The following is a 22887-nucleotide window of genomic DNA, read 5'->3' on the forward strand; positions in this document are numbered from 1 at the left end:
CTCGAAAAACCAAAAAAAAAAAAAAAAAAAAAAAAAAAAAAAAAAAAAGAAGAAGTCAGACTGAGCTGGGGTTGGTGGCATGCATCTTTGACTCCAGTTCCCTGGAGCCAGAGGCAGGTAAATCTCTGTGAGTTCAAGGCCAGCCTGGTCTGCGCAGCCAAGGCTACATGGTGAGAACTGTCACAAACAAACAAACAAACAAACAGAGGTGTGGCCTGCGAGATTATTACGGCGTTTGGGAGGGACTGTGGGCCCAGCCTCCTTTGCTTCTGGCCTGGCGATGTGACATAGTATCTTTCCCTGTTGCTGTGACAAAAATACCCAGACAAAAGCAACTGAGGAGACCAAGGACCCATTCTGGCTCACAGGGCCAGTGAGATGGCTCACTGGTAAAGGGGCTTGCAGCTCAAGGCTGGGGCCTGAGTTAGATCCCTGGCACCCATGGAGAGCGGACAGAGAAGTGACTCCAAAGAGTTGGCGTCTGACCTCCACATGCATGCTGTGGCATACGTGTCCCTCCCTACAATAATAACCAAGCAACGGGACCGGAGAGAAGGCCCAGTGGCTAAGAACACTGGCTGCTCTTCCAGGGGACCTGGATTCAGTTTCCAGCACCCTCATGGCAGCTCACAACTGTCTATCACTCCAGTTCCAGGGGATCCAACACTGTCCTGGGGCCTCTCTGGGAACTGCATGTGTGTGGCACACAGATATATATGCAGGCAAAACTCCCATAAACATAAAATCAAATTTAAGAAAAGGATTTTTAATTAAAACAAACACATAGTCTGACTCACAGTTCAGGGTAGAGTCTGTGACGGCAGGAAGGTCAAGCCAACAGCAGCTGGTCACGCTGTGTCCACAGTCACAGAAGAGGGCAGTGGCCGCTGACGCTCAGCCCACCCAAGTTTGGTTTCAGTCTTGCCGTGGTCACAGTATGACCAAACAGCTGAGTGGGGGATAGGTTTATTTGACCAGTACATGGGGAGTCAGGGCAGGAAGTCAAGGCAGGAGCCTGGAGGCAGGAACCGCAGTGGAGACTTGCCAGCTTTCTCCCCGTGGCTGCTCAGCCCCCCACCTTCTTATACACACCAGGGGTGGCACTGCCCCCAGAGGGCTGGGTCCTCCCCCATCAATCGTCAGTCGAGAAACTGACCCACAGGCCAATCTGATGGAGGCATTTTCTCAGTGGAGGTTCCGTCTTCCCAGGTCACTCCAGCTTGTGTCAAGCTGACAAAAATGAACCAGCGCACTGGGAATGGTCCCACCCACAACGACGATGAGTCTCTCCACATCAGTTAATGTAAACAAAATTACCCCCGACAAGCATGCCCATTTCCCAGGTGATTCTGCATCCTGTCAAGTTGATAATTAGCACTGTCCATCATGAGGAACTTTTACATTTCTGATGTGAGCTGTGACACCATCCATCACGTGACTGTCTCTAGAGCAACCTCGATGACCGCACTGTGTCCTTGGACCTCTAGAGTTGGAGGTAAATAAACCTCTCTTCTTTGGAAGGAGTTGGGTTTGTCAGTATAGTGATTAAAAATCAAACACAAAAATCTAGGGGGCTGGCGAGGTGGCACAGTCAACAAAAGCCCCTGCCATGCAAACCCGAAGTCCTGAGTGTGAGCCCCAGAACCCACAGGGCGGAAGGAGAACCTACCCCCGAGGGCTGTCACGTGGCCTCCACATTCAAATTGCTTGCTTGTGATCACACATTCTCGCATATTCACATACAATAATTATGATAATAAATAAAATTAAGTTTGAAAAAGACAAATACTGGTTGGGAAGGTGGTTGAGTTGGGAAAGTGCCCGCCTTACAAGCACAAAGACCCTGTTTTTAAATAAGTGAGCCTTGTGGTACATACTTGAAATCCCAGTACTGGGGAGGTAGAGAAAGGAGGAGCCCTGGGCATCACTGCAGCCAGTCTGGCTGAATTGAGAGTTTCAGGTCAGGGAGACTCTGTGTAAACATAAGGTGGAGCTGGCAAGATGGTTCAGTGGTTAAAGGTGTTTACTATGCAAGCTCGTTGGCCTGAGTTTCATCCCCAGAGTCCATGTAATGATGTAAGGAGAGGACTCTACAAAATTGTCTTCTGACCTCCACATGCTGACGCACAAAGTGATAAGAACATTTGTAAAGAGGTGCATGACTCCTGAGGAGTGGTACCTGAGGCTGTCCTCTGGCCTACACACGCGTGTGCGTGCGCACCAAAAAGTTACTTAATTGGCCTTTGGGTGTTATGAAGGTGGCAATTTTAATAATAGCTGCAGAGCTGGGATGCAGCCCAGTGGCAAAGTGCCTGCCTAGTACATGTGAGGCCCTGGGCCCCATCCTCCGCACGATCAAGAAAATTGTGCAGAGTAATGGTGATGGTAGCCAACTTCTGTAACTCCGTCTGCCTAGGACTGTTCTACTTCTAAATGCATATGTTACTGGCTATCTTTTTAAACCATTTCATCCTCCCAGGAATCCTTGTGAGGTAGGGACAGTAGTTAACGTGCACAGACACATTAAACAACTTGCCTGGGTTACACAGCACTCCAGTCATCAATTGAGAGCAGGAATCCAGGCAGGACCTTGTGGAGTGGGTTCTACCTGATGGAATAGGAGCAGAAAAACATCCAGAGGCAAGTGTGATGATGCACACCTGGAGTCCCAGCACTCTGAAGGCGGAGGCAGGAAGAGTGTGAGTTTGAGCTAGCCTGGGCTACAGACTGAGAATTTGTCTGGGGGAAAAAAAAGAAAGAGGGAAGGAGAGAAGAAAAAGAAAGAAAATAAAGAAAAGGCGAGAAAGGAGACTGAAGGGCAGGCAGGGGGCGAGAGGAGAGAGGGGGGGAGGGCAGCTCCTAACCGTAAAGATTTTGGATTTTGCCCGGAAAGACGTGGGTGACATCACAGAGTCCTTTTTGGGAGGCCGTGGGAGAAATCCCCGCCTGTTCTCAGTACCAAAAATAGTTGCTGCTTCTTGGGAGCATCTGGTGTACTTTGCTTTCAGGACACCAGGGACAGCAGAAGTGACCAGTTTTCTCTTTTTGAGTTTTCTGCTGAGGAACTCCAAGCCAAATTCTTGCCCAACCATATGCTGTCAGGGTCAGGTTTTAACAGATTCATTTTTCTCAGTCTCCTTTTGCTTATGTCTCTCTTACTCCTTTGCCAAAATAAAAAAAAAAAAAATGAATTTCAACAAGCTTTAGAGGCGGAGCTGGGTCTCGGTTGGTTGAGCGCTTGTCCAGCATGTAGGAAGCCTTGGGTTTTATCCTCAGAGTGGTATAAAACTGCATGTGGTGGCACAAGCCTGTAATCCCAGCAGGTTCATGGTCACCCTCAGCCACAGAGTGGGAGGCCAGCCTGGGCTACATGAGACCCCGTCTCAAACAACACAAAACAAGGTGTGGGGTGGAAGGGTTACAAGGACCCTCACAAGTGACGGGCTGGGGTGTGGCGTGGTGCCGAGTCACTGGTCTAGAATGCGCAGGTCCTGGGTTCCATCAACATCTCCTTACAGAAGGATTCATGTTCATTCCTTTAGGGGGAGTGGCTGTGGTGGTGGTGGTGGGTTGGCTCAGTAGGTAAAGGTTCTTCTTGCTAACCCTGACTACACGAGATGGAGTCCAGGGACCCACAAGATGGAGGGAACAAACTCCTACAGGTTGTCTTCACACACACACACACACACACACACACACACACACACGCACGCACGCACGCACGCACGCACACACGCATGCGCGCGCGCGCGCGCGCGCACACACACAGTGAGAGGGGGCACATAAAATAAATACAAGTAAATGCATTAAATTAAAAAATATTTTTCATGCGTGGGTGTTTTGCCCTCGTATATGACTGTGCACCTCACGTGTGCAGAGCCCATGGAGGCCAGAGAGGGTGTGGGATCCCCCAGAACTGGAGTTACAGACAGTTGAGGGTGGCAACCCTGTGGGTTCTGGGAATCCAGTCTGGGTCCCCTGGAAAAGCAGTTAGTGCTCTCAGCCACCAAACCACCTCGCTAGCTGCCCCTCCCCGCCATGCAGTTTTTAAAAACAGGAAAGAAACTTGGGTTGGGAGAGAGCTGAACTGCTGAAGAGCTTGCCACCATGCAAGCATAGAACCTGGAGTCTCGCCCCCAGAACACACACCTTCTTAAAAGGCCTGTTGTGGTGGTACATGGCTGAAATTCCAGTGCTGGCAAGGCAGAGGCAGGAGAATTCCCGGGACTCTCTAGCCAGTCAGCTTAGCTGAATTGATAAGCTCCAGGTCAATGAGAGACACTTTTTTCTTTCTTTCTTTCTTTTTTTGGAGCTGAGGATTGAACCCAGGGCCTTGTGCTTGCTAGGCAAGTGCTCTACCACTGAGCTAAATCCCCAACCCTGAGAGACACTCTCTTAAAAAAACAAAAACAAAAACAGTGTAGAGGGCTGGGTGTGTGGGTGCTTGCCTTTAATCCTACCCAGTACTGGTGTGTATCTGTGTGTTGTGTGTCTGTGTGTGTGCAGAGTCAGACAGATCTCTGTGAGTTTGAGATTAGCCTGGTCTACATACTGAGTTCCAGGACAGCCAAGGCTACATAGAGAAACCCTATCTCAAACAAAACAAAACACAACAAAAAGCCCAAGGTGGTCGGGCAATGGTGGCGCATACCTTTAATTCTAGCACTTGGGAGGCAGAGACAGGCGGATCTCTGTGAGTTCAAGGCCAGCCTGGTCTACAGAGAGAGATCCAGGACAGGCACCAAAGCTACACAGATTAACCCTTTTTAAAAAAACAAAACAAAACAGAACAAAACAAAACAAAAAAACACCAAGATGGATAGCACTTGGTGCTTGGGACTTGGGAAATGATGCCCAAGGTTGTCCTCTAGTCTCCACATTCATTCGTTGCACACACACACACACACACACACACACACACACACACACACACCAAAAAGACAAACTTAAAAGTCAGTGATAAGAGCCTCTGACTTAGAGCTGGGGGTGGGGCTGGGGGTTACAGCCCTTTTCTAGAGTTCTTGAGGTCCTGAGTTTCATATGTATATGTGATATTTTTGTGGGGTTCTGAGGATGGAATCCAATACCTTATATATGCTAAATAAGCATTCCAGGACCCAGAGTCCCCAATTTTAATGACTGTATAGTATTCCATCTTGTAACTGAACCTTACAATTTAAAGTTATTCCAATTTATATAGTTAGAAGTTTAAAAAAAAAAAAAAAGAAACACTCCTACCTGTGTAGTTTTAAGCAGTGCCTAAATAAAAATCCTTGTAGGGGCCAGCAAGAGGATTCAGTAGGTAAAGATGCTTGCCACTAAGCAGGACAGCCTGAGTTCGATCCCCAGGACCCACATGGTAAGGAGAAGTATAAGCTGTGCTCTGACCAACACATACACCCATATCATGGCACATGAGCAAGAACACACACACACACACACACACACACACACACACACACACACACACCTGTAACTTTAAAAAATCTTTTTAAAAAGATCCTTATAGCAGCCTGGTACTTGGCCATATGATCCTTATGATTTGCGTGGGCTGGATTTTCAGTCTCAAATTGGCTGCATAAAGTGCAAGAACAGACATCTGACCACCTTGGCTGTGGGTTGGCAGCCCTCCCTCCCAGTGTGTCTGATCCCACTCTCAAATTTAATTGGATCCATTGTGTGGTGTTTTACATATCCTTGTAAACCACTTAGATGCTTTTCTGGAAGGAGGAAAAGTCCAAATAAATATATAAGCCCCAAGCCACCTCAGCTTGCTGATTAAATTACCCAGTCTCAAATTCGATTCCATCCTCATTTTATTAAGAGGCAGCTGCTTGCTCTCTTCCAGTTGGCTAATCCTCCCACAGCCAGTGTTCAGGGGGTGGCTGCCCCCAGGGGACCCAGCCACAATCCCTCTGTCTCAGGAAGCTTTTTTCTTTTCTTCATTTTAGCAGAGTTGGGGATAAAACTCAAGGCTGCCACGGCTATTAAGACTGTGCTGAGCCACACCCCAGTCCCTCACTGGGTGACTCTAGGCAGGACTCTACCACTGAGCCACACCCCAGCCCCTCACTGGGTGACTCTAGGCAGGGGCTCTACCACTGAGCCACACCCCAGCCCCTCACTGGGGATTCTAGACAGAGGCTCTCACTGAGTCACACCCCAGCCCCTCACTGGGGATTCTAGGCAGGGGCTTTACCATTGCTCTGCGTGTCTCAGGCTTAATTAATCCTGCACCTGTTATGGAGTCTTGTGCTTAATTGGGGCAGCGGCTTCCATGAAAATATTTGAAGGCTCCAGCTCACAAAATGTGATTTGAAGAACAGCTACTTGAGGGCATAGCTTATCCTCTTAGAGCCCATTAGCAGGGATATTAAGATGGGAACTAGAACTCAGCAGAGGAGAGTGCCTGGGAGGCTGGAGAGATGACTATTTCTTGCAGAAGACCTGAGCTCAATCCTTAGCACCCATGAGAGGTGGCTCACAAGTGTGTGTAACTCAAGCTCCAGCGACTCCAACACCCTCTTTTGGCCTCCAAGGGCACTGCACTCAAGTGTACATGTACACATTTATACATGTAATTAAAATAAAGTATTTGAAAAGAGCCACCCCCTGTGGCTGGGCATGGTGGTGCACACCTTTAATCGCAGCACACAGGGGACAGAGGTGGGCAGATCTCTATGAGTTCCAGGCCAGCCTGGTCTACAGAGTGAGTTCTAGGACAGCCAGAGCTGTTAAACAGAGAAACCCTGTCTGGAAAAACCAAAACCAAACAAACAAAAAACATCCCGTCTTTTGATGAGATTACGGGGTGGCTCAGGAGATGACATGGGTGGAATTATAACTGGATAGGGTAAAACCAGAAGCCGCTGGGGTTGCATGAAGGGTTTAGGACCTGCCTGTGCATCTATGTGAATGGGTTTTCTGGTGAGATTCCTGGAAGACTGCAGAATTGGTGCTGGTGACTGTGCTGGAATTCTCGATTCTCTGCTGGACGGAGGCTTCACCGGGAGTCCTGGGTGAGGGCTTCTCTGTCTTCCCATGTGGCCAAGATTTTCCTGTCTTTAAATTTTTTTTTTACATATATTTGTGTGTTAATATGAAGACAATGGATGCCTGACACATGTGTGGAGTCAGTGAACTTGGGGGGGCAGTCCACTCCTACTCTGTGGGTCCCCAGGAGTTGAACTCAGGTCATCAGGCTTAGTGGCAAGCACATTTACTGGTGGGGCCATCTTGCTGGCTCCACACTGTCATTTTAAGCATTTCCCTGAGATAGACCCTCCAGGAATTAGGGACTTTGGTACCAGGATAGCTAGACCCCAGCCTTGAAGAAATGGCATTTGGACTCTTCAACATCACGCCTCCTAGGCCATCCGCTCACCTTCCATAGAGGTGAACTTGACTGAGCATTTGAACTTAACCTGCAGGGCAAAACTCAGGATTTCAGTGTGCTGAGAGCTGGCGGCCAAACCCCGGGCATTTAATTACAGGACTGCAGAGACGCTCCAGCAAGGCTCGTGCCCCACAGACAATTATTTCAGGAAAGCCACAGAAGCCTTCTTCATGATGCTTGCTTCTCTTTTACAATTCAGTATTTCATATGTTGGGGAAAGTCTTGTTTGCTTCAAAGGACATGCTGGGAGACACAGGCCGGAGATGCTAATTATGTGCATGGGCTGCTGTGTTTGTGCGTAAATGAGAATCTTTGGGGGGAGCTCTAGCCTAATTGCTTGGGGACCCGAGCCAGTGGGAGGACAGGCAGGGACATTTGCGCTCCTGTTCATTGTTCAGTTTTGAAAGAACTGAATTTGTTCTGAAAGGAGACTAAGCAATGGTGCTTTCTTCAGGGAGCAGGGGAACCTTTTGTGACCATCTTACCCAGGTTAGGTGGGGCTCCTGGCTGAGCCTGGTGGACTAAGCCTGTACTACCAGTACCTGGATACAGGGAGCGTACAAGAGGACCAGCCTGGGCAACTTAGAGAGACTGTCTCAGAATAAAAAGTAAAAAGAGGCTGGAGAGATGGCTCAGCAGTTAAGAGCACTGGCTGCCCTTGCAGAGGACTGCTACAACAGGTCCATGGAATCCTGTGCCCTCTTCTGATCTCTCCAGGCATGCATGTGGGGCACAGACACATATGGAAGCAAAGCATAGGCCGCCACACCTGGTTTTACAGGGTGTAGTGTACAGGCACTCTCGAAACTAGTCTGGTATGGAACAGTTTTTTGTTTACTCGGGGCACTTGTGGAGAGTGCAGAAAAATGAGTCCATGGACCCAGAGTTTATGAGCAGCCCCAGATATGGCAGCCCCACCTTCCTGACTCTGTGAGATATCCTAGAGTAACCATGAGTTCTTCCATGGAAACCAGCCATGGAGGCACTTGCCTGTCATCCCAGAACTCCAGAGGTTAAGTATCAGACCCAGGTCATCCTTGACTACATAGTGCATTTGAGGCCAGCCTGGGCTACGTGAAATCCTGTCTCAAAGCAAACAAAACAAAGCAGAATCAAGAGTTCTCCCATGAGTAGCTGGGTGTGGTGGTGCATACCTTTAGTCTGAGCAGGAAAGGCAGAGGCAGTTGGATTTCTGTGAGTTCAAGGCCAGCCTGTTGTACAAAGCAAGTTCCAGGACAGTCAGGGCTTTTACACAGAGAAACCTTATCTTGAAAAAAAACCAACAACCAAACCAAACCAAACCAAACGTTTAGAGCTCTCCCACAGTGGGCTGGAGACTTGGCTCAGTGATTAAGAGCACTGGCTGTGGTTCTTCTAAAGGGCCGGGTTCAATTCCCAGCACCCACATGGCAGCTCACAACTGTCTGCAACTGCAGCGCCAGGGGACTGAAGACATACACGTGCAGGCAAAACACCCACACACAGAAAACAAAACAAAATAAGAGTTCTTGCACAGGAGAGGCATGACTCACCAGGACCTGGGGGTGAGGACCTTAGGAGCGTCTTTTCTGAGAACAGAGAGAGGGGACTGTGACAGCCTCCAGGGTCCTAGTTGGGGCACTTGGGGCACTGCCTTTTTCTATAAGTTTTTATTAGCATATTATACATAATAATGGTTGTGACATTTCATAACACACATGGTGTACTTCATTCACCTCCATCCCATCACCCTCTCTCGACCCCTCCCACTCTTCCTCCCAACCAGCACCCCCTTCTGCTTTCATGACTTTGTGTGTGTGTGTGTGTGTGTGTGTGTGTGTGTGTGTGTGTGTGTGTGTGTGTGTGTCCCAGTGAGTTTCATGGGGGTTGCTTACAGGGTGTGGGTGAGGAGCTGTTGACAGGCCACACCGCTGAAGAATGCCTCTTCCTCTCCTGTTAATCCCCAGGCAGGGACAATGTTGAGATTCCTTCTCCTCAGCTATTAACTGCCCTATCCACCTTCATAGATGGATATGACCTCCTTAGCCCCTCCCCCAGCTGCCATTAACTGCCTATCAACCCTCTGAGAGGCCACCTCATTGGCTTCTGCTGTATGAGCCTTCACTCTGCCTAACTCTAAACGCCAGCAAGAGTAAGAAGGTTGGAGGTGAGCCGGCTCGGAGGGTAAAGGCACTTGCCACCAAACCTGACTACCCGAGTGCCGTTCCCGGGAATCACACTGTGGAAATGGAGAACGAACGTCTGCAAGTTGACCCCTGGCTTGCACATGCACTCTGTGGCACATACTTTCCCACACATGCACACTCATACTATAAATAAATAAATAAATAAATAAATAAATAAATAAATAAATAAATAAATAAATAAATAAACAAATAATAAATAAGTGTAATTTGTAAAGCCAAACAAAGAATTGAGAAGGAGAGTCCATCCAAGGAAGGTCATGTGGGCTCTCATGGAGGGCAGTCCTGCAATTTAGGCAGGCTGTATATAAACACAGCCTGACTCATTACCATGGTCTGTGAATGGGTTATTTTTCTTATAAATTAGTGAGGAGTGGAGCTCACTGTGTAGTTAGCTTATTTGCTCACATTTCAATAAAAGAATTTATTGAGTGGGAAGAGAAGGCGGTGTGCAGCCGGAGTCCCCACAATTGCTCCTGGCTCAGCCTGGCTTACCTCCGCCTTAGCTCCTGGGTACTGTGCCTCTGTTTGGGATCAGTAACAGTCATGCAAATGAGGGATTTTATGTTGCTGGCCTCTCCAGAAAACACTTGTGGTAGGACACACGGTAGGCTGGGCTTGGTGGACAGAGTGCTTGCCCGGCGTGTACAAAGCCCTGGGCTCCTTCCTCAGCACTGCATGAACTGAGTATAACAGTGCATGAGGTGGAGGCAGGAGGATCAGGATTTCATCATCATCCTTGGCTACAACAGGGAGTTCAAGGCCAGCATGGGCTATATGAGCTCCTGTCTCAAAACAACAAGCATGCTAGACAGGACCAGACTTCTCCATTTCTCATCTCATAGCCGCTACTTACTACTTCGCCTAGACCTGAGCAGTCACTGGGCTGGGCCCTTCTGTGAGTACCTGAGTCAGTGTGCATCTCTTCTGTTTGGAACCCTCAGAACTCAGACCAGAAGCCAAAGTCCTGGCTTCAGCTTCTCAGCTTCGTCACCGTCACACTGTCCCCTCCCCGCCCTGGCCTCCCTTCACTCAGCCCCTTGCTCACTCTGCTCTGGTCACCCAGGTACGAGACCCTGCCTCAGGCCTTTGCCGCTGTTGTTCCTCCTGCCTGGAACACTTTTCCGTCCACGTGACGTCTCCCTCATCTCCTGCCGTCTGCGGACTCGTGACACCTGAAGCCACACCCTGAATGTCACTTTCTTCTTCCACATCCCTTCTTCTGTCTATACTGCTCAACAGCTTTAAATATTTGATCTTCGCTTATTTATATCTTTGTATGTGTTTCCCCCGCTTCCTAGGATGTGTGTGGGCGTGAACAGGTGTATGCAACAGGCACATGTGGAGACCACAAGACAACTTCAGGCGTAGCTTGCCAGGAGCCATTCATCTGTTTTTGAGACAGGTCTCCCCACTAGCCTGGAGCTCACCAAGTAGGCTAGCCTTGGCTAGACAGCACAGAGATCCTCCTGTAACCATCTCCCCAGAACTTGCACCACCAACTGTGGCTTTTTATGTGGGCGCTGGGGATCCAAACCCGGGCCCTCCTGCTTATGCAGCTTTTTACCCACTGAAGTCGTCTCCTCGGACCCAGGTGTTTGTTCTTTAAGATGCTTCCAGCACATTTTCTCTTCTGAAACAGGATTTCCTTAAGCTCTACCGGGAGATCACTGTGTTGATTTGAACTTAGTGCGGATGCATGCTCAGCATGGCACACTCCAGCACAGAACTCCTACACTTAAGCAATCTTCCTGCTTCAGCCTCCGAGGTAGCAGGGACTGCAGGGGTGCACCACTGCCCCAGACTGAAGCATGGTCTCTCTAAGCAGCCCCAGCCTCCAACTTATGATCCTCTTGCCTCAGCCCCCAAGTGTTGGGTTTACAGGCATGCAGTACCACGTCCAGTTTAAAGTCACCGCTTTTTAAAAACAGTGGCTATTCTTAGGTCCCTTCGCACATTGAGATTTAGAGTGCTGAAAGGTTCCCTTCCTGTGGCTGGGGCTCAGTGGGTAGGCTGGCCTATCGTGCAGGAGGCCTGGGTTCCTTTCCTAGTACCCAATAAATGAGTGGTGGTGCACTCCTGTAATCCCAACACTCAAGAGGGCGAGGCAAGTGGATCACAAGTTCAAGGTCACCTTCTGACATACGGTTAGTCCAAGGCCATCCTGGGCTTCATGAGACACAACATACATGTGGCAGTCCAACGACAGTCTTGGTTTCAGTCCCCACTGTCCACCTTGTTGAGACAGTGTCTTATTTATCCTTGTATATGCCAGGGTGAAGGCCCGAGGGCTTCCAGGCTTTCTCCTCCTGCACTTCCTGCCTTGATGTAGTAGGGTTAGCATTACAGACACATTTTACTGTGGCTGGTTTATGTCGGTGGTGGGGATCCAAACTCAGGTCCTCACAGTTGCATTTACCGCTTGAGCCATCTCCCGGACCTCTCTGTGTGTGTGTGTGTGTGTGTGTGTGTGTGTGTGTGTGTGTGTGTGTGTGTGTGTGCAGGTACGCACATAGACACATGTGTGGAGATCAGAGGAAGATCTCAGCTGGTGATGTTCCTCAGGTACTTCCCACCTTTTATTTGAGACAGGGCCTCTCATCGCCCTGCAAAGTTGTCCAGTCGGCTGGTATGGTCAGCGGGCTTCCAGGGATCAGCTAGCCTCTATCCCTGGCTTTTTTCATGGGCTCTTCAGATCTGCTCAGGTCCTCATGTGTGCAAGGCCATCTCCCCAGCAAGATGGAGGGGAGCCCCTCTTTGGGTTCCTAGTCTCTGAGAACGCTCTTTCCTCCGCAGACTCTCTTCCAGAGCCCAGAAGAGGGCTGGCAGCTCTACACCTCAGCCCAGGCACCCGACGGCAAATGCATCTGCACAGCTGTGATCCCTGCACAGAGCACCTGTGCCCGAGATGGTCGGAGCCGAGAACTTCGGCAGCTCATGGAGAAGGTAGGGACCTGACAGGAACCAAGGGTGGGGGTGCTGGGGGGGGGAGGCTGAGGTAGTCTCTTGGTTCCCACTTCACCCTGAACCACCATCTGGGCTGAACCACAGAAGATCCAGCCAGGTAGATTGTTCTAAAGTGGCCAGTGACTGGGATCCCATCTATTCAGATTTTTTATTTGTTTTTCTTTTATATTTGATTTTTATTAAATATTTTTTATTCACTTATTTTTTGAGACAGTGTTTCTCTGTGTAGTCCTGGCTATCCTGGAACTTACTCTGTAGACCAGGCTGGCCTCCGGCTCAGAGATCCAATCACTTCTGCTTCCCAAGTTCTAGTTCTTGCAGTGCTAGGCAGGCAGGGAGTATCAGGGCGGCATCTAAGTTCCTTCTTGTGCACTCAGGCCTGGCAGCCAATGCTCCATGCAGCCTTGGGTGACCCTGCTAAGAAGGTACTTGGTGCCCCTTTCAGGCAAGGGTCTAACCTGCACTGTCAAGGCTCCCGCAAAGGCTCTGTAGCTGGGAGTGGCAGTGCACACCTGTAACCCTGGGACTTCGTAGGCTGAGGCACCACAATGGCTACTGCACGTCTGAGTCCAGCCTGGGCTATATAGGAAGATCCTGTGGGATGGGAGGTGGAGAGGGGTGGAGAGTCACCACCAAGCCTGACAACCTGAGTTCAATCCCCAGGTCCCACATGGTTAGAAGAGAGAATGAACTCCCACAAGGTGTACTCTGACACACACCAAACAAATCAATGTAACTTAAAATACTTTAATGAGGGAAGGGGAGGCTAGGGATGTGGTTCAGTGGGTTAAATGGGTAATAGGAACCTGAGTTCGCATAGCCAGACATACATAAAAGCTAGATCTGGCAGTGTATGTCTGTAACCCAGTGCTAGGAAGGTAGAGACAGGCACATCTGGGAACATGAACCAGTCTGGCTGAAGTATGAGCTCCAGACTTGGGGACCCTGTCTCAAAAAATAAGGTGGAGGGTGATTGTGGAGAACAACCAACATCAGTCTCTGGCCTCCAGACACACTTATGCAGATATGTATGCACCTACACATATACACACTTACACACAAATATGCATACATACACACTTACATATACATATATGTATGCACACACAAATATATATACACATATACACACAGGTATGTATACACACACAAACACATATACATACACGACATGTATGCATACACACATATATACACTTAGATATACAGATATGTACACACACACACACACACACACACACACACACACACACACACCTGGGCACCTGAAACCCCACCACTGACTCCCAGAATCCTGCTCTTCCTACCCCAAAACTGTGGACTTTCATGTCATGCCTTTGATTGTTCATAGTGGCCGAAAAAATTAGTTTTTGGCATGACTGGTGATGTGTATCTCAGGGTCTTGTATAGCCTAGGCCAGTGGTTATCAACTTGTGGGTCTTGATGCCTTTGGGAGATGTTGGATTACTCTTTCACAGGGGTCTCCTAAGACCATTAGAAAACACAGATATTTATATTATGAATCGTAACAGTAGCAAAATTACATTTATGAAGCAGCAATGAAAATAATCTTATGGCTGGGCATCAGCACTACATGAGGAACCGTATTAAAGGATCACAGCCTTAGGAAGGGTTGAGAGTCACTGGCCTAGGCTGCTCTTGAACTCACTATGTATACAAGGATGACCTTGAACTTCTCATCCTCCTGGCTCTACTTGCCAAGCGGTTTGTATTACAGGTATGCACTGCTGCACCCAGTTTATGCTGGGATGGAAGCCCGGGCTTTGCGCATGCCAGGCGAGCACTGGGCCTCAGCCCAGCCACAATCCCTGTCTTAGGACCTAAGGACTCTGCCTTTTGTTCATTTGTTTTTTATTAGAGGCAAGGTTGCACTCTGACCCAGAGTGACTTGAAATTCATTCCGTAGTCTTGGCTGACCTGGAACTCATAGCAATCCTCCTGCTTCAGCTTCCTGAGTGCCGGATTACAAATGTGATCCACCACTCCTGGCTCCTTTTGAGGCTACCCTTGAAATTCTGATCCTTGGCCTTTACCTCCAAGTGCTGGAATTATGGGTGTGTGCCACCACACCTGGCTCTGATCTTCATTTTGGAAAACACTCTCTGCCTTGCTGTGTGGTGAACTTACTGCAGGTCAGGAGGGTGGAAGCCAAGAGACAGGACGGAGGTGACAGGTGTGAAGGGATGGGACTGAATGGAACCTGCTGTTGGAAGGTTTCCAGTGAGACCAAAGGAGAGGAGAGCTGGCGGGCATCTTTGCTGGCCCTTCTTGCCTCTGTTTCTGTGAGTGGCTGGGAGGAGGACCTTGTCTCCAGAATGGTTCTCATTCTAGGTTCAGAATGTGTCTCAGTCCATGGAGGTCCTGGAATTAAGGACATATCGGGATCTCCAGTATGTTCGCAGCATGGAGACGCTCATGCGGAGCCTGGATGCAAGGCTCAGGGCAGCTGATGGGTCAGTCTCAGCCAAGAGCTTCCAGGTGGGTTCTTCTGAGTTCAGCTCACAGGTCAAGAGGATGTTGGAGAGGTGTGGGGAGGGAGGTGGCGATTGCTGTGAGAGCAAGAGGGCCTGAGTCATGTCTGTCACGGATGGGGTCATGTCTGGGGAGAAATGGAGTGGACTAGGCTCTGGGGTCCGGAAGGTGTCCTTTGGCAAGGACTGAGCATTGCATCTGAGATGACAGCGTGAAGGTGTGGGCCGAGGTTTAGGGGCTGGGATCGGTGGCCATTCTCTCCTGGCAAGCAGGAACTGAAGGACAGGATGACTGAGCTGCTGCCCCTGAGCTCGGTGCTAGAGCAGTACAAGGCAGACACACGGACCATCGTGCGCCTGCGGGAGGAAGTGAGGAACCTTTCTGGCAACCTGGCTGCCATCCAGGAGGAAATGGGCGCCTACGGGTACGAGGACCTGCAGCAGCGCGTGATGGCCCTGGAGGCACGACTCCATGCCTGTGCGCAGAAGCTGGGTATGCCTTGACCCCGAAGCTTGGCCCCTGATCTCCACACCCAACCCTTTTGCTACCCGTATGCTCCAAAGCTAGGCATGGTTTGGTATCTAACTGCTAACCCTGCCTGCTTGGTCTGCCCAACCCAAGGCCCCAAAGCTGGAAGTGGTTTTGGCTCTTGATTTCCAGCCCTTTCTGCCGATGTTGACATCCTAGGATCACACCCTGGATGTCTCCTCCCTGACTGACCCTCGGCCCCACACTCCCCAATGCGAGCAGTGTCCTGCCTCTGGAGCTCTTGCTGCATCCCATCCTCACTCCCCCTGTTCCATCTCCCAGGCTGCGGGAAGCTGACAGGGGTCAGTAACCCCATTACCATTCGGGCCATGGGGTCCCGATTCGGCTCCTGGATGACGGACACAATGGCCCCCAGTGCGGACAGTCGGGTGAGTGATCCCATCCATCCCCAGGGCCAGACCCAGTGACTGCCTACAGGCGCCCAGAGAATCCACACTTGTGACTCTTATTTAGGTTTTATTCTTATTAATTTTACTTGTGGGTGCGTCTGGGGGAGGGGTGGTAGTGTGCATGACTACAGTGCTATTGAAGGCCAGGAAAGGGCACTGGATAGCCCTAGAGCTGGAGTGAGAGGTGTTTGTGGGCCGACCTGCTGGGAGTTTAACTCAGGTCCTTGGCAAGAGCCTAAGTACCTTTAACTGCTAACTTTTCTTTTCTTTTCCTTTTTCGTTTGAGACAAAGTCTCCCTCTGTAGACCAGGTTGACCTCAAACACAGAGATCTGCCTGTCTCTGCTTATTGAGTGCTGAAATCAAGGGTGTGCACCATGTCCAGGCACTCACTCTTTATTATTATTATTATTATTATTATTATTATTATTATTAACTTAGTGTGTGTGTGTGCATGGATGACATAGCGGGTGTGTGGAGGTCAGAGACCACTCTCTCGAGTCGATTCTCTCCTTCCGCCGTGTGTGTCTTGGGGATTGAACTCACACTGGCAGGCTTGGTCGCAGGCGCCTTTACCCTCTGAGCCACCTCGCCAGCTCACACACCAGAGGCACGTGTAGCCCATCATCCCGAGTCCCTGGGTGCTTGGATCTCCCCCGTCTGCCTAGTGGCCACATGACTGAGGTTCTTCTGTTGTCAGTCTGTGTCTACTGACCAGAGGACATGGTTGCGGGATGCACTCTTGTGTCCCCTAACAGCAGGGGACACAGTCTGAGAACTGCACAGCTAGGCAATCTTGTTGTTGTGTAGACATCAGTACTTGCACAGGCTAAGATGGCGGGGCCAGGGAGGGAGACAGTATAGTGGGTGAGTGCTCGCTGCACAGACGTGAGGGACTGGGTTCAGATCCTCAGTACCCACATAAAAAGCCATGAGTGGCATGTGCACCCGCGCTGTGGGGGAGCAGAGACGGGGGCTCCCTGGGGCTCCCTGGCACCAGCACCAGGTTCAGTTAGAGACCCCATCTCAAAGAAGGAAGGTGGAGAGTGATACAGGAGGACACCGATGTCCTCCTCTGGCCTCTGCCTGTTTCATTTCTGCAGTTGATAAAATACTCTGACAAAAAGCAAACTAAGGAAGAAGGGGCTTAGTTCAGCTTACAGTTCCAGGTTAAAGTCCATCACTGTAGAGAAGTCAAGGTAGGAATTCAAAACAGCCAGTCACATCACAACCGCAGTTAGGACCAGAGAGAAATGCATGCGTACATTCTTGCTTGCTTGTGCTCAGCTCAACCTCTCCATCCTCATACACTTTAGGACTCCTTGTCTAAAGAATGATGTTGCCCACAATGGGCTGGGTCTTCGCACATTAATGAACAATCAAGGCAATCCCCTACAGACATGCCCACAGGCCAACTCAAAATAGACAATCTCTCACTGAGACTCACTTCCTAGGTAATTCTTGGTTGTTTCAAGCTGACATTAAAGCTAATCATCATGAGCTGGAGAGATGGCTCAGAGGTTAAGAGCACTGGCTGCTCTTCCAGAGTCCTGGGTTCAATTCCCAGCACCCCCATGGTGGCTTACAACCATCTATAATGGGATCTGATGCCCTCTTCTGGCATGCAGGCATACATGTAGACAGAGCACTCATACATAAAATACATAAAGTAATCTTAAATAGCTAACCATCATAAGGGTGATTACCAAGTGTCACAGAGCACAGGCAGTAACTCAACACTCCACTGTGATCACTGACCTTGACTGATGATGATGATGATGGTCCAACCAATTGGTTAGTTTGGAATCAGATTTGCACTTACCTAGTCCTGTCCATTCTTAGCCAGGGACACTTGGGCAGGTGCTTTAGTATCACTCCTCTAATTTTCTTACCCTCAGCATGGTCCTTCAGCACTGGACCTTAGCTCGATAATGAGGGCATTCATTCATCAGTGCTTCTTAGCATGGTGCTCATAATAGTGCTGCTGAGAGATTCATTGACATGCCAGGCAATCTTATGCTTACAGGAGTTAGCTACTGACAATGAATTTGGGCCAGACATGGTACCATACTCCTTTAATTCCAGCACTTGGGAGGCAGAGGCAGGTGGATCTCTGTGAGCTCAAGGCCAGCCTGATCTACATAGTGAGTTCCGGGCCAGCCTGGGTTACATAGTAAGACCCTATCTCAAAAAAGAAACAAAACAAAAACAAACAAAAACACACATCCAACCAACCAAAATACAGTGACCTCAAAGTGACCCCTTACTACCCAATAATATTACTCAGTGAGCACTCTCGACCCAGTGTCCAGTGCATGTGTGACCCCCATGAGTCTCCTGGGAACATAATGCTCCCTAATCATTTGGACCACACCACTCATTTAGGATCTTTTTGTTGTGTGTTCATAAAGGTGTGTGAACAGGCAGGTGTGTGCCAATGTATGTGGAGACCAAGGCCAACAAGAGATGTTTTTCTCTATTGCTCTCCACCTTGTCTCCTTTTCCTTTTAGTGTGTGTGTGTGTGTGTGTGTGTGTGTGTGTGCACTTTTGTGTGCACTCACAGAGGCCAGAGGACATCAGGTGCCCTGTTCTGTACTCCCCGTCTGAGTCCCTAGACATAGACTCTTTCACTACATCTGGAGCTAGACTGGCAACCAGCAAGCTCCAGTGATCCTTCTGTCTCTGCCCTCAAGCACCAGGATTACAGGCACATGTGGCCATGCCCAGCTTCTTAGATGGGTTTTGGGTTCCAACTCAGTCTTCATACTTGCAAAGCAGGTGACCTTCCCCACTCATCTTCCTGGCTCTGCCACCCCACCCCCAACCAGTCAGGATCTATTAGAGAACCTGCAGCTCATCAGTATGGCTACGCTGGCTGATCAATGAGATTCAGGATCTATTATAGAACCTGCAGCTCATCAGTGTGGCTACGCTGGCTGATCAATGAGATCCAAAGATCTGTCTCTGACTCCCCCAGCACTGAGGTTACAGCTATGTGCACCACTATGCCCAGCTCTTTTGTGGGTGCTGGGGATTCGAACTCAGGTCCTCAGACTTGAGTGGCAAAGCACTTTACTCCCTGAACTACCTCCCCAGGTCCACTAATGCTCACGATCACCAAACTATAACCAGTCACAAAGGTCATAGGGAAGACTGACTGAGTAGTGACATTCGGATGATGGTTGACCGCTGATGACCAAGGTTGACCTTGCCTGGTTGGCCAGTCCCTGAGGGTCACAGGTTACAGTCTTTCCAGTGACCAGCTGCTGCTCTCCTAGGTCTGGTACATGGATGGTTATTACAAAGGCCGCCGGGTGCTGGAGTTCCGTACTCTGGGAGACTTCATCAAAGGCCAGAACTTCATCCAGCACCTGCTGCCGCAGCCATGGGCAGGTACAGGCCATGTGGTGTACAACGGCTCTCTGTTCTACAACAAGTACCAGAGCAATGTGGTGGTCAAGTACCACTTCCGGTCGCGCTCCGTGTTGGTGCAGAGGAGCCTCCCAGGGGCTGGCTACAACAACACCTTCCCCTATTCCTGGGGTGGCTTCTCGGACATGGACTTCATGGTAGACGAGAGCGGGCTGTGGGCTGTGTACACCACCAATCAGAATGCGGGCAACATTGTTGTCAGCCGGCTGGACCCTCACACCCTGGAGGTCGTGAGGTCCTGGGACACCGGGTACCCCAAGCGCAGCGCCGGGGAGGCCTTCATGATCTGCGGCGTCCTCTATGTGACCAACTCTCACCTGGCCGGAGCCAAGGTCTACTTTGCCTACTTCACCAACACGTCCAGCTACGAGTACACAGATGTGCCCTTCCATAACCAGTACTCTCACATCTCCATGCTGGACTACAACCCCAGGGAACGGGCCCTGTATACCTGGAACAACGGGCACCAGGTGCTGTACAACGTCACCCTCTTCCATGTCATCAGCACTGCCGGGGACCCCTAGGCGCCCCTGCAAAGGCCGTGGGAACCCCTCCCACACTGCCTGTGACCCTCAGCCTTCTCTTGGTCACGCCTTTCCCGTCCTAGATCCCTTCTCTCCCCACCTTCCCAGCCCTGCTTTCTGTTCTCTGGATACCATCCATGCATTTTCTCCATTTTACTGATCTCTGCTTTTGATACTTCACTTCTGAGTCTTTCTGCCTTTTTATGGATGCTTCTCTTCCTTATTGATCGAACTTCTCTCCCTCGGTTCTCTCCCTGTCCTCTTTCCTCCCCTCCCAGTTTCCCACACACTCCTTACCCCTCACTTCCCTCCGTACCTCTGGATCTGAGTGCATGGATTTTTGTTTTTTAATTTATTCTTTACACATTTTCTTTCCGGGTTGCCAGAATAAACCGGACCTTTGACATTTGATGCCTGGGTTGTTTTGTACCCAGTAGTGGTTAGAGAAGGAGATTTGGCTCCACTGAGTCCCTTTAATGCCTTTATTTAGTGTGACCTGAGGTGGAGTCCTGTTTAACACCCCTTTCCCGGGGTAGCTAGCCCCCAGGGGAGCCCACTCAATCCAAAGGTGTTTCAATCAAGAGCAATTCATTTAAAAGCAATTGGGATCAGAGCAACAGAAAATTCTATTATGATGATGAAAACTGGTCTTCAATGAATATTCCCTGGTTGCTGGCTCACCATTATCACAATGGCACATTGCTGAGCCGTCTGGAGATGTTCTAATGGCTTTTTAACAAGTTGGCTGCTTTTGAGAGGTTAGGTCCCCCGATTTCTTTTCTGCTTTGTAATTGCAGGAATCGTTTCTACACAATCGTTAATAACAAGATTCAAACTAACTTAAAAGGTGCACAGGGCCAGGTTTGGGGCAAACCCACTGCACTCCACATGAAAATTCTTTGACCTTTAAGAGGCTGGAACGGAGATGTCAGGTATTCCTCCTTAGGTAACCTCCTGCACCTAGCAATTATTTCTCATTCTTCCCTAATAAATCTATTTGCAGTGCTAAAAAAAAAAAAGCACACTAACCAAAACAACAGAGGGAGGAATAAGATAAAGGCTTAATTAGCAAACAGGAGTCCATGTAGCACAGGCCGGCCTTTTGTAGCTAAAAATGACCTTGAGCTTCTGGTCCTCTTGCCATGCCGGGTTTATTTGGTACCGAGGGTGGAGCCCAGGGTGTCATCCATGCTAGACACTCTGCCAACAGAGCCACAGCAGATGAAGGCTTTATGTCAGCCAGATCTGCCTGTGGGATGAGGCCAGAGCAGTGGTTCTCAGCCTGTGGGTCTCAACCCCTTGCCAAACCTCTATCTCTAAAATTATTTATGATTTATAACAGTAGCAAAATTAGTTATGAAGTAGCAATGAAAATAATTTTATGGTTGGGGGGTCACCACAACATGAGGAACTGTATTAAAGGGTGGCAGCATTAGGAAGGTTGAAGACCACTGGGCTAGATGAGGCTGGGGCCGAGGTGTCATAAAAAATGAGGGATGAGTCAGTAGTGATGTGCAGGGCTTCCATCTGGAATGGGGGTAGTGAGTGATACATGCCACCTCCCCATGTCCCTCACCAGCCCATTGAACCCAGAGCAGGAACAGCATGTGAAGATCTCCACTGGCCCTGACCCCACCCTGCTGAGGCCACCAGGAGGCTGCTGTCCCCATCTCTAATTAATGGGCTCTGTGATTAAATCATCTCCGGGAACTTGGACTTGGATGCCATATTGGGAAGGAAACCCATGAATAATGAATGGGGCTGCCTAATGCACTCATTTAAAACCAATTTCTAAAGGCATCCTCACAAAGAGCAATTAATTCCCACGTAAGTGAACAATCGTGACACTGGAGCACGAGGGGGGGAGATAAAGTCCTGGATTAGCATGAGGAGACAGACTTTATGCCACTAAAAACAGCAAAGGCTTGGCATGGAGGCACCCACTAGTCATCCCAGTTCTTGGGAGGCTGATGTCACCTGGGTGAGACCTTGTCTCAAAATCCCAAATAAGAAAAAGGAGTTTGGATGCCTCCTGCCTGTGACTTGTACTCAAAATGGTCGTGGTCTCAGATAGAGAATGAGGCTGCAGAGTTCTAGCCTTTGAAGAGTACGCTTGTGCCTAGAGACATGTCCCCACAAGGACAGGTCTGTCACGTGTGGGCACGGAGTGTTTACTTGGGCCAGAGCATCTGGCAGCACATCTACCCACTGTATCACTCTTACACACGTGCACACTCACTGCACACACACCTGAATGCACGCGCGCGCACGCACACGCGTGTGCGCACGCACACACACACTACAAAAGGATGAGCGAGCAGTCCTACCCTCATCACGTATCCATCACTGCCAGATTCACTTGTGTCTGTCTTCAGCTGTGTGGTGCTGAATTAACCAACTCTCCCTAAGTCACAGAAGAGCATTTGGCTATAGTCAGGAAGCTGCCCCTCCCCACTGCAGCAACAACCCAGATCCCCCCGTGTCTGGTCTGAGAGGAACCCATTAAGAACCAGCAGTGGAGTCTGCACAAAGACAAGTTTCCATCCCCAAGAGGGGGTAGGGGGAGGGGAGGGGAGGGAGGGAGGGAAGGAGGGATGCTAAACTGTTGCCATCCTAAAGGCCCAGGATTTATAGCCAGTTCCCAGTAGCAGGCCTGGGTGGGAACTTGGAGCAGGTGAGGGAAACCACAGGTAGTTAATAATACATGTTGGGGACACCGAGTGGGCTCCTGGGGAACATTTATCTAACAGCAATGTTCAGTCTTGGGTTTTCACTACTGTATAGAGACAAGGGAAGGGGCTGGCTGGGGTCCAAAAGGACAGACCCCACAGAGGGCTGGGATCATACAGAGCAGTTACCATGTCACATGGCCATACCCAGGGATGCACAAATTACCACTGTGGTAATATCTGCCTCTTGCAGGCAGTGGTCCAGGAGTGGCAGCAGCCCTGGGG

At 49.7% G+C, this 22887-nt stretch overlaps 1 protein-coding gene across 2 annotated transcripts in view; it reads left to right on the plus strand.

Moving 5' to 3' along the window:
- The window catches only part of Olfm2 (olfactomedin 2), a 79216-nt gene extending 58271 nt beyond the window's left edge, over positions 1-20945 (plus strand). For both annotated transcript variants that reach the window (XM_028872421.2, XM_028872419.2), the window contains exons 2-6: positions 12376-12525; positions 14899-15045; positions 15312-15531; positions 15850-15956; positions 19256-20945. In XM_028872421.2, the coding sequence (XP_028728254.1) occupies positions 12376-12525; positions 14899-15045; positions 15312-15531; positions 15850-15956; positions 19256-19933 (1302 nt within the window). In that variant the 3' untranslated portion in view covers positions 19934-20945. The remainder of the gene's footprint in view (positions 1-12375; positions 12526-14898; positions 15046-15311; positions 15532-15849; positions 15957-19255) is intronic.
- The last annotated feature ends 1942 nt before the right edge of the window (positions 20946-22887 follow it).

This window comes from Peromyscus leucopus, chromosome 7, assembly GCF_004664715.2.
Source record: "Peromyscus leucopus breed LL Stock chromosome 7, UCI_PerLeu_2.1, whole genome shotgun sequence".
Classification (NCBI taxonomy): Eukaryota; Metazoa; Chordata; class Mammalia; order Rodentia; family Cricetidae; genus Peromyscus; species Peromyscus leucopus.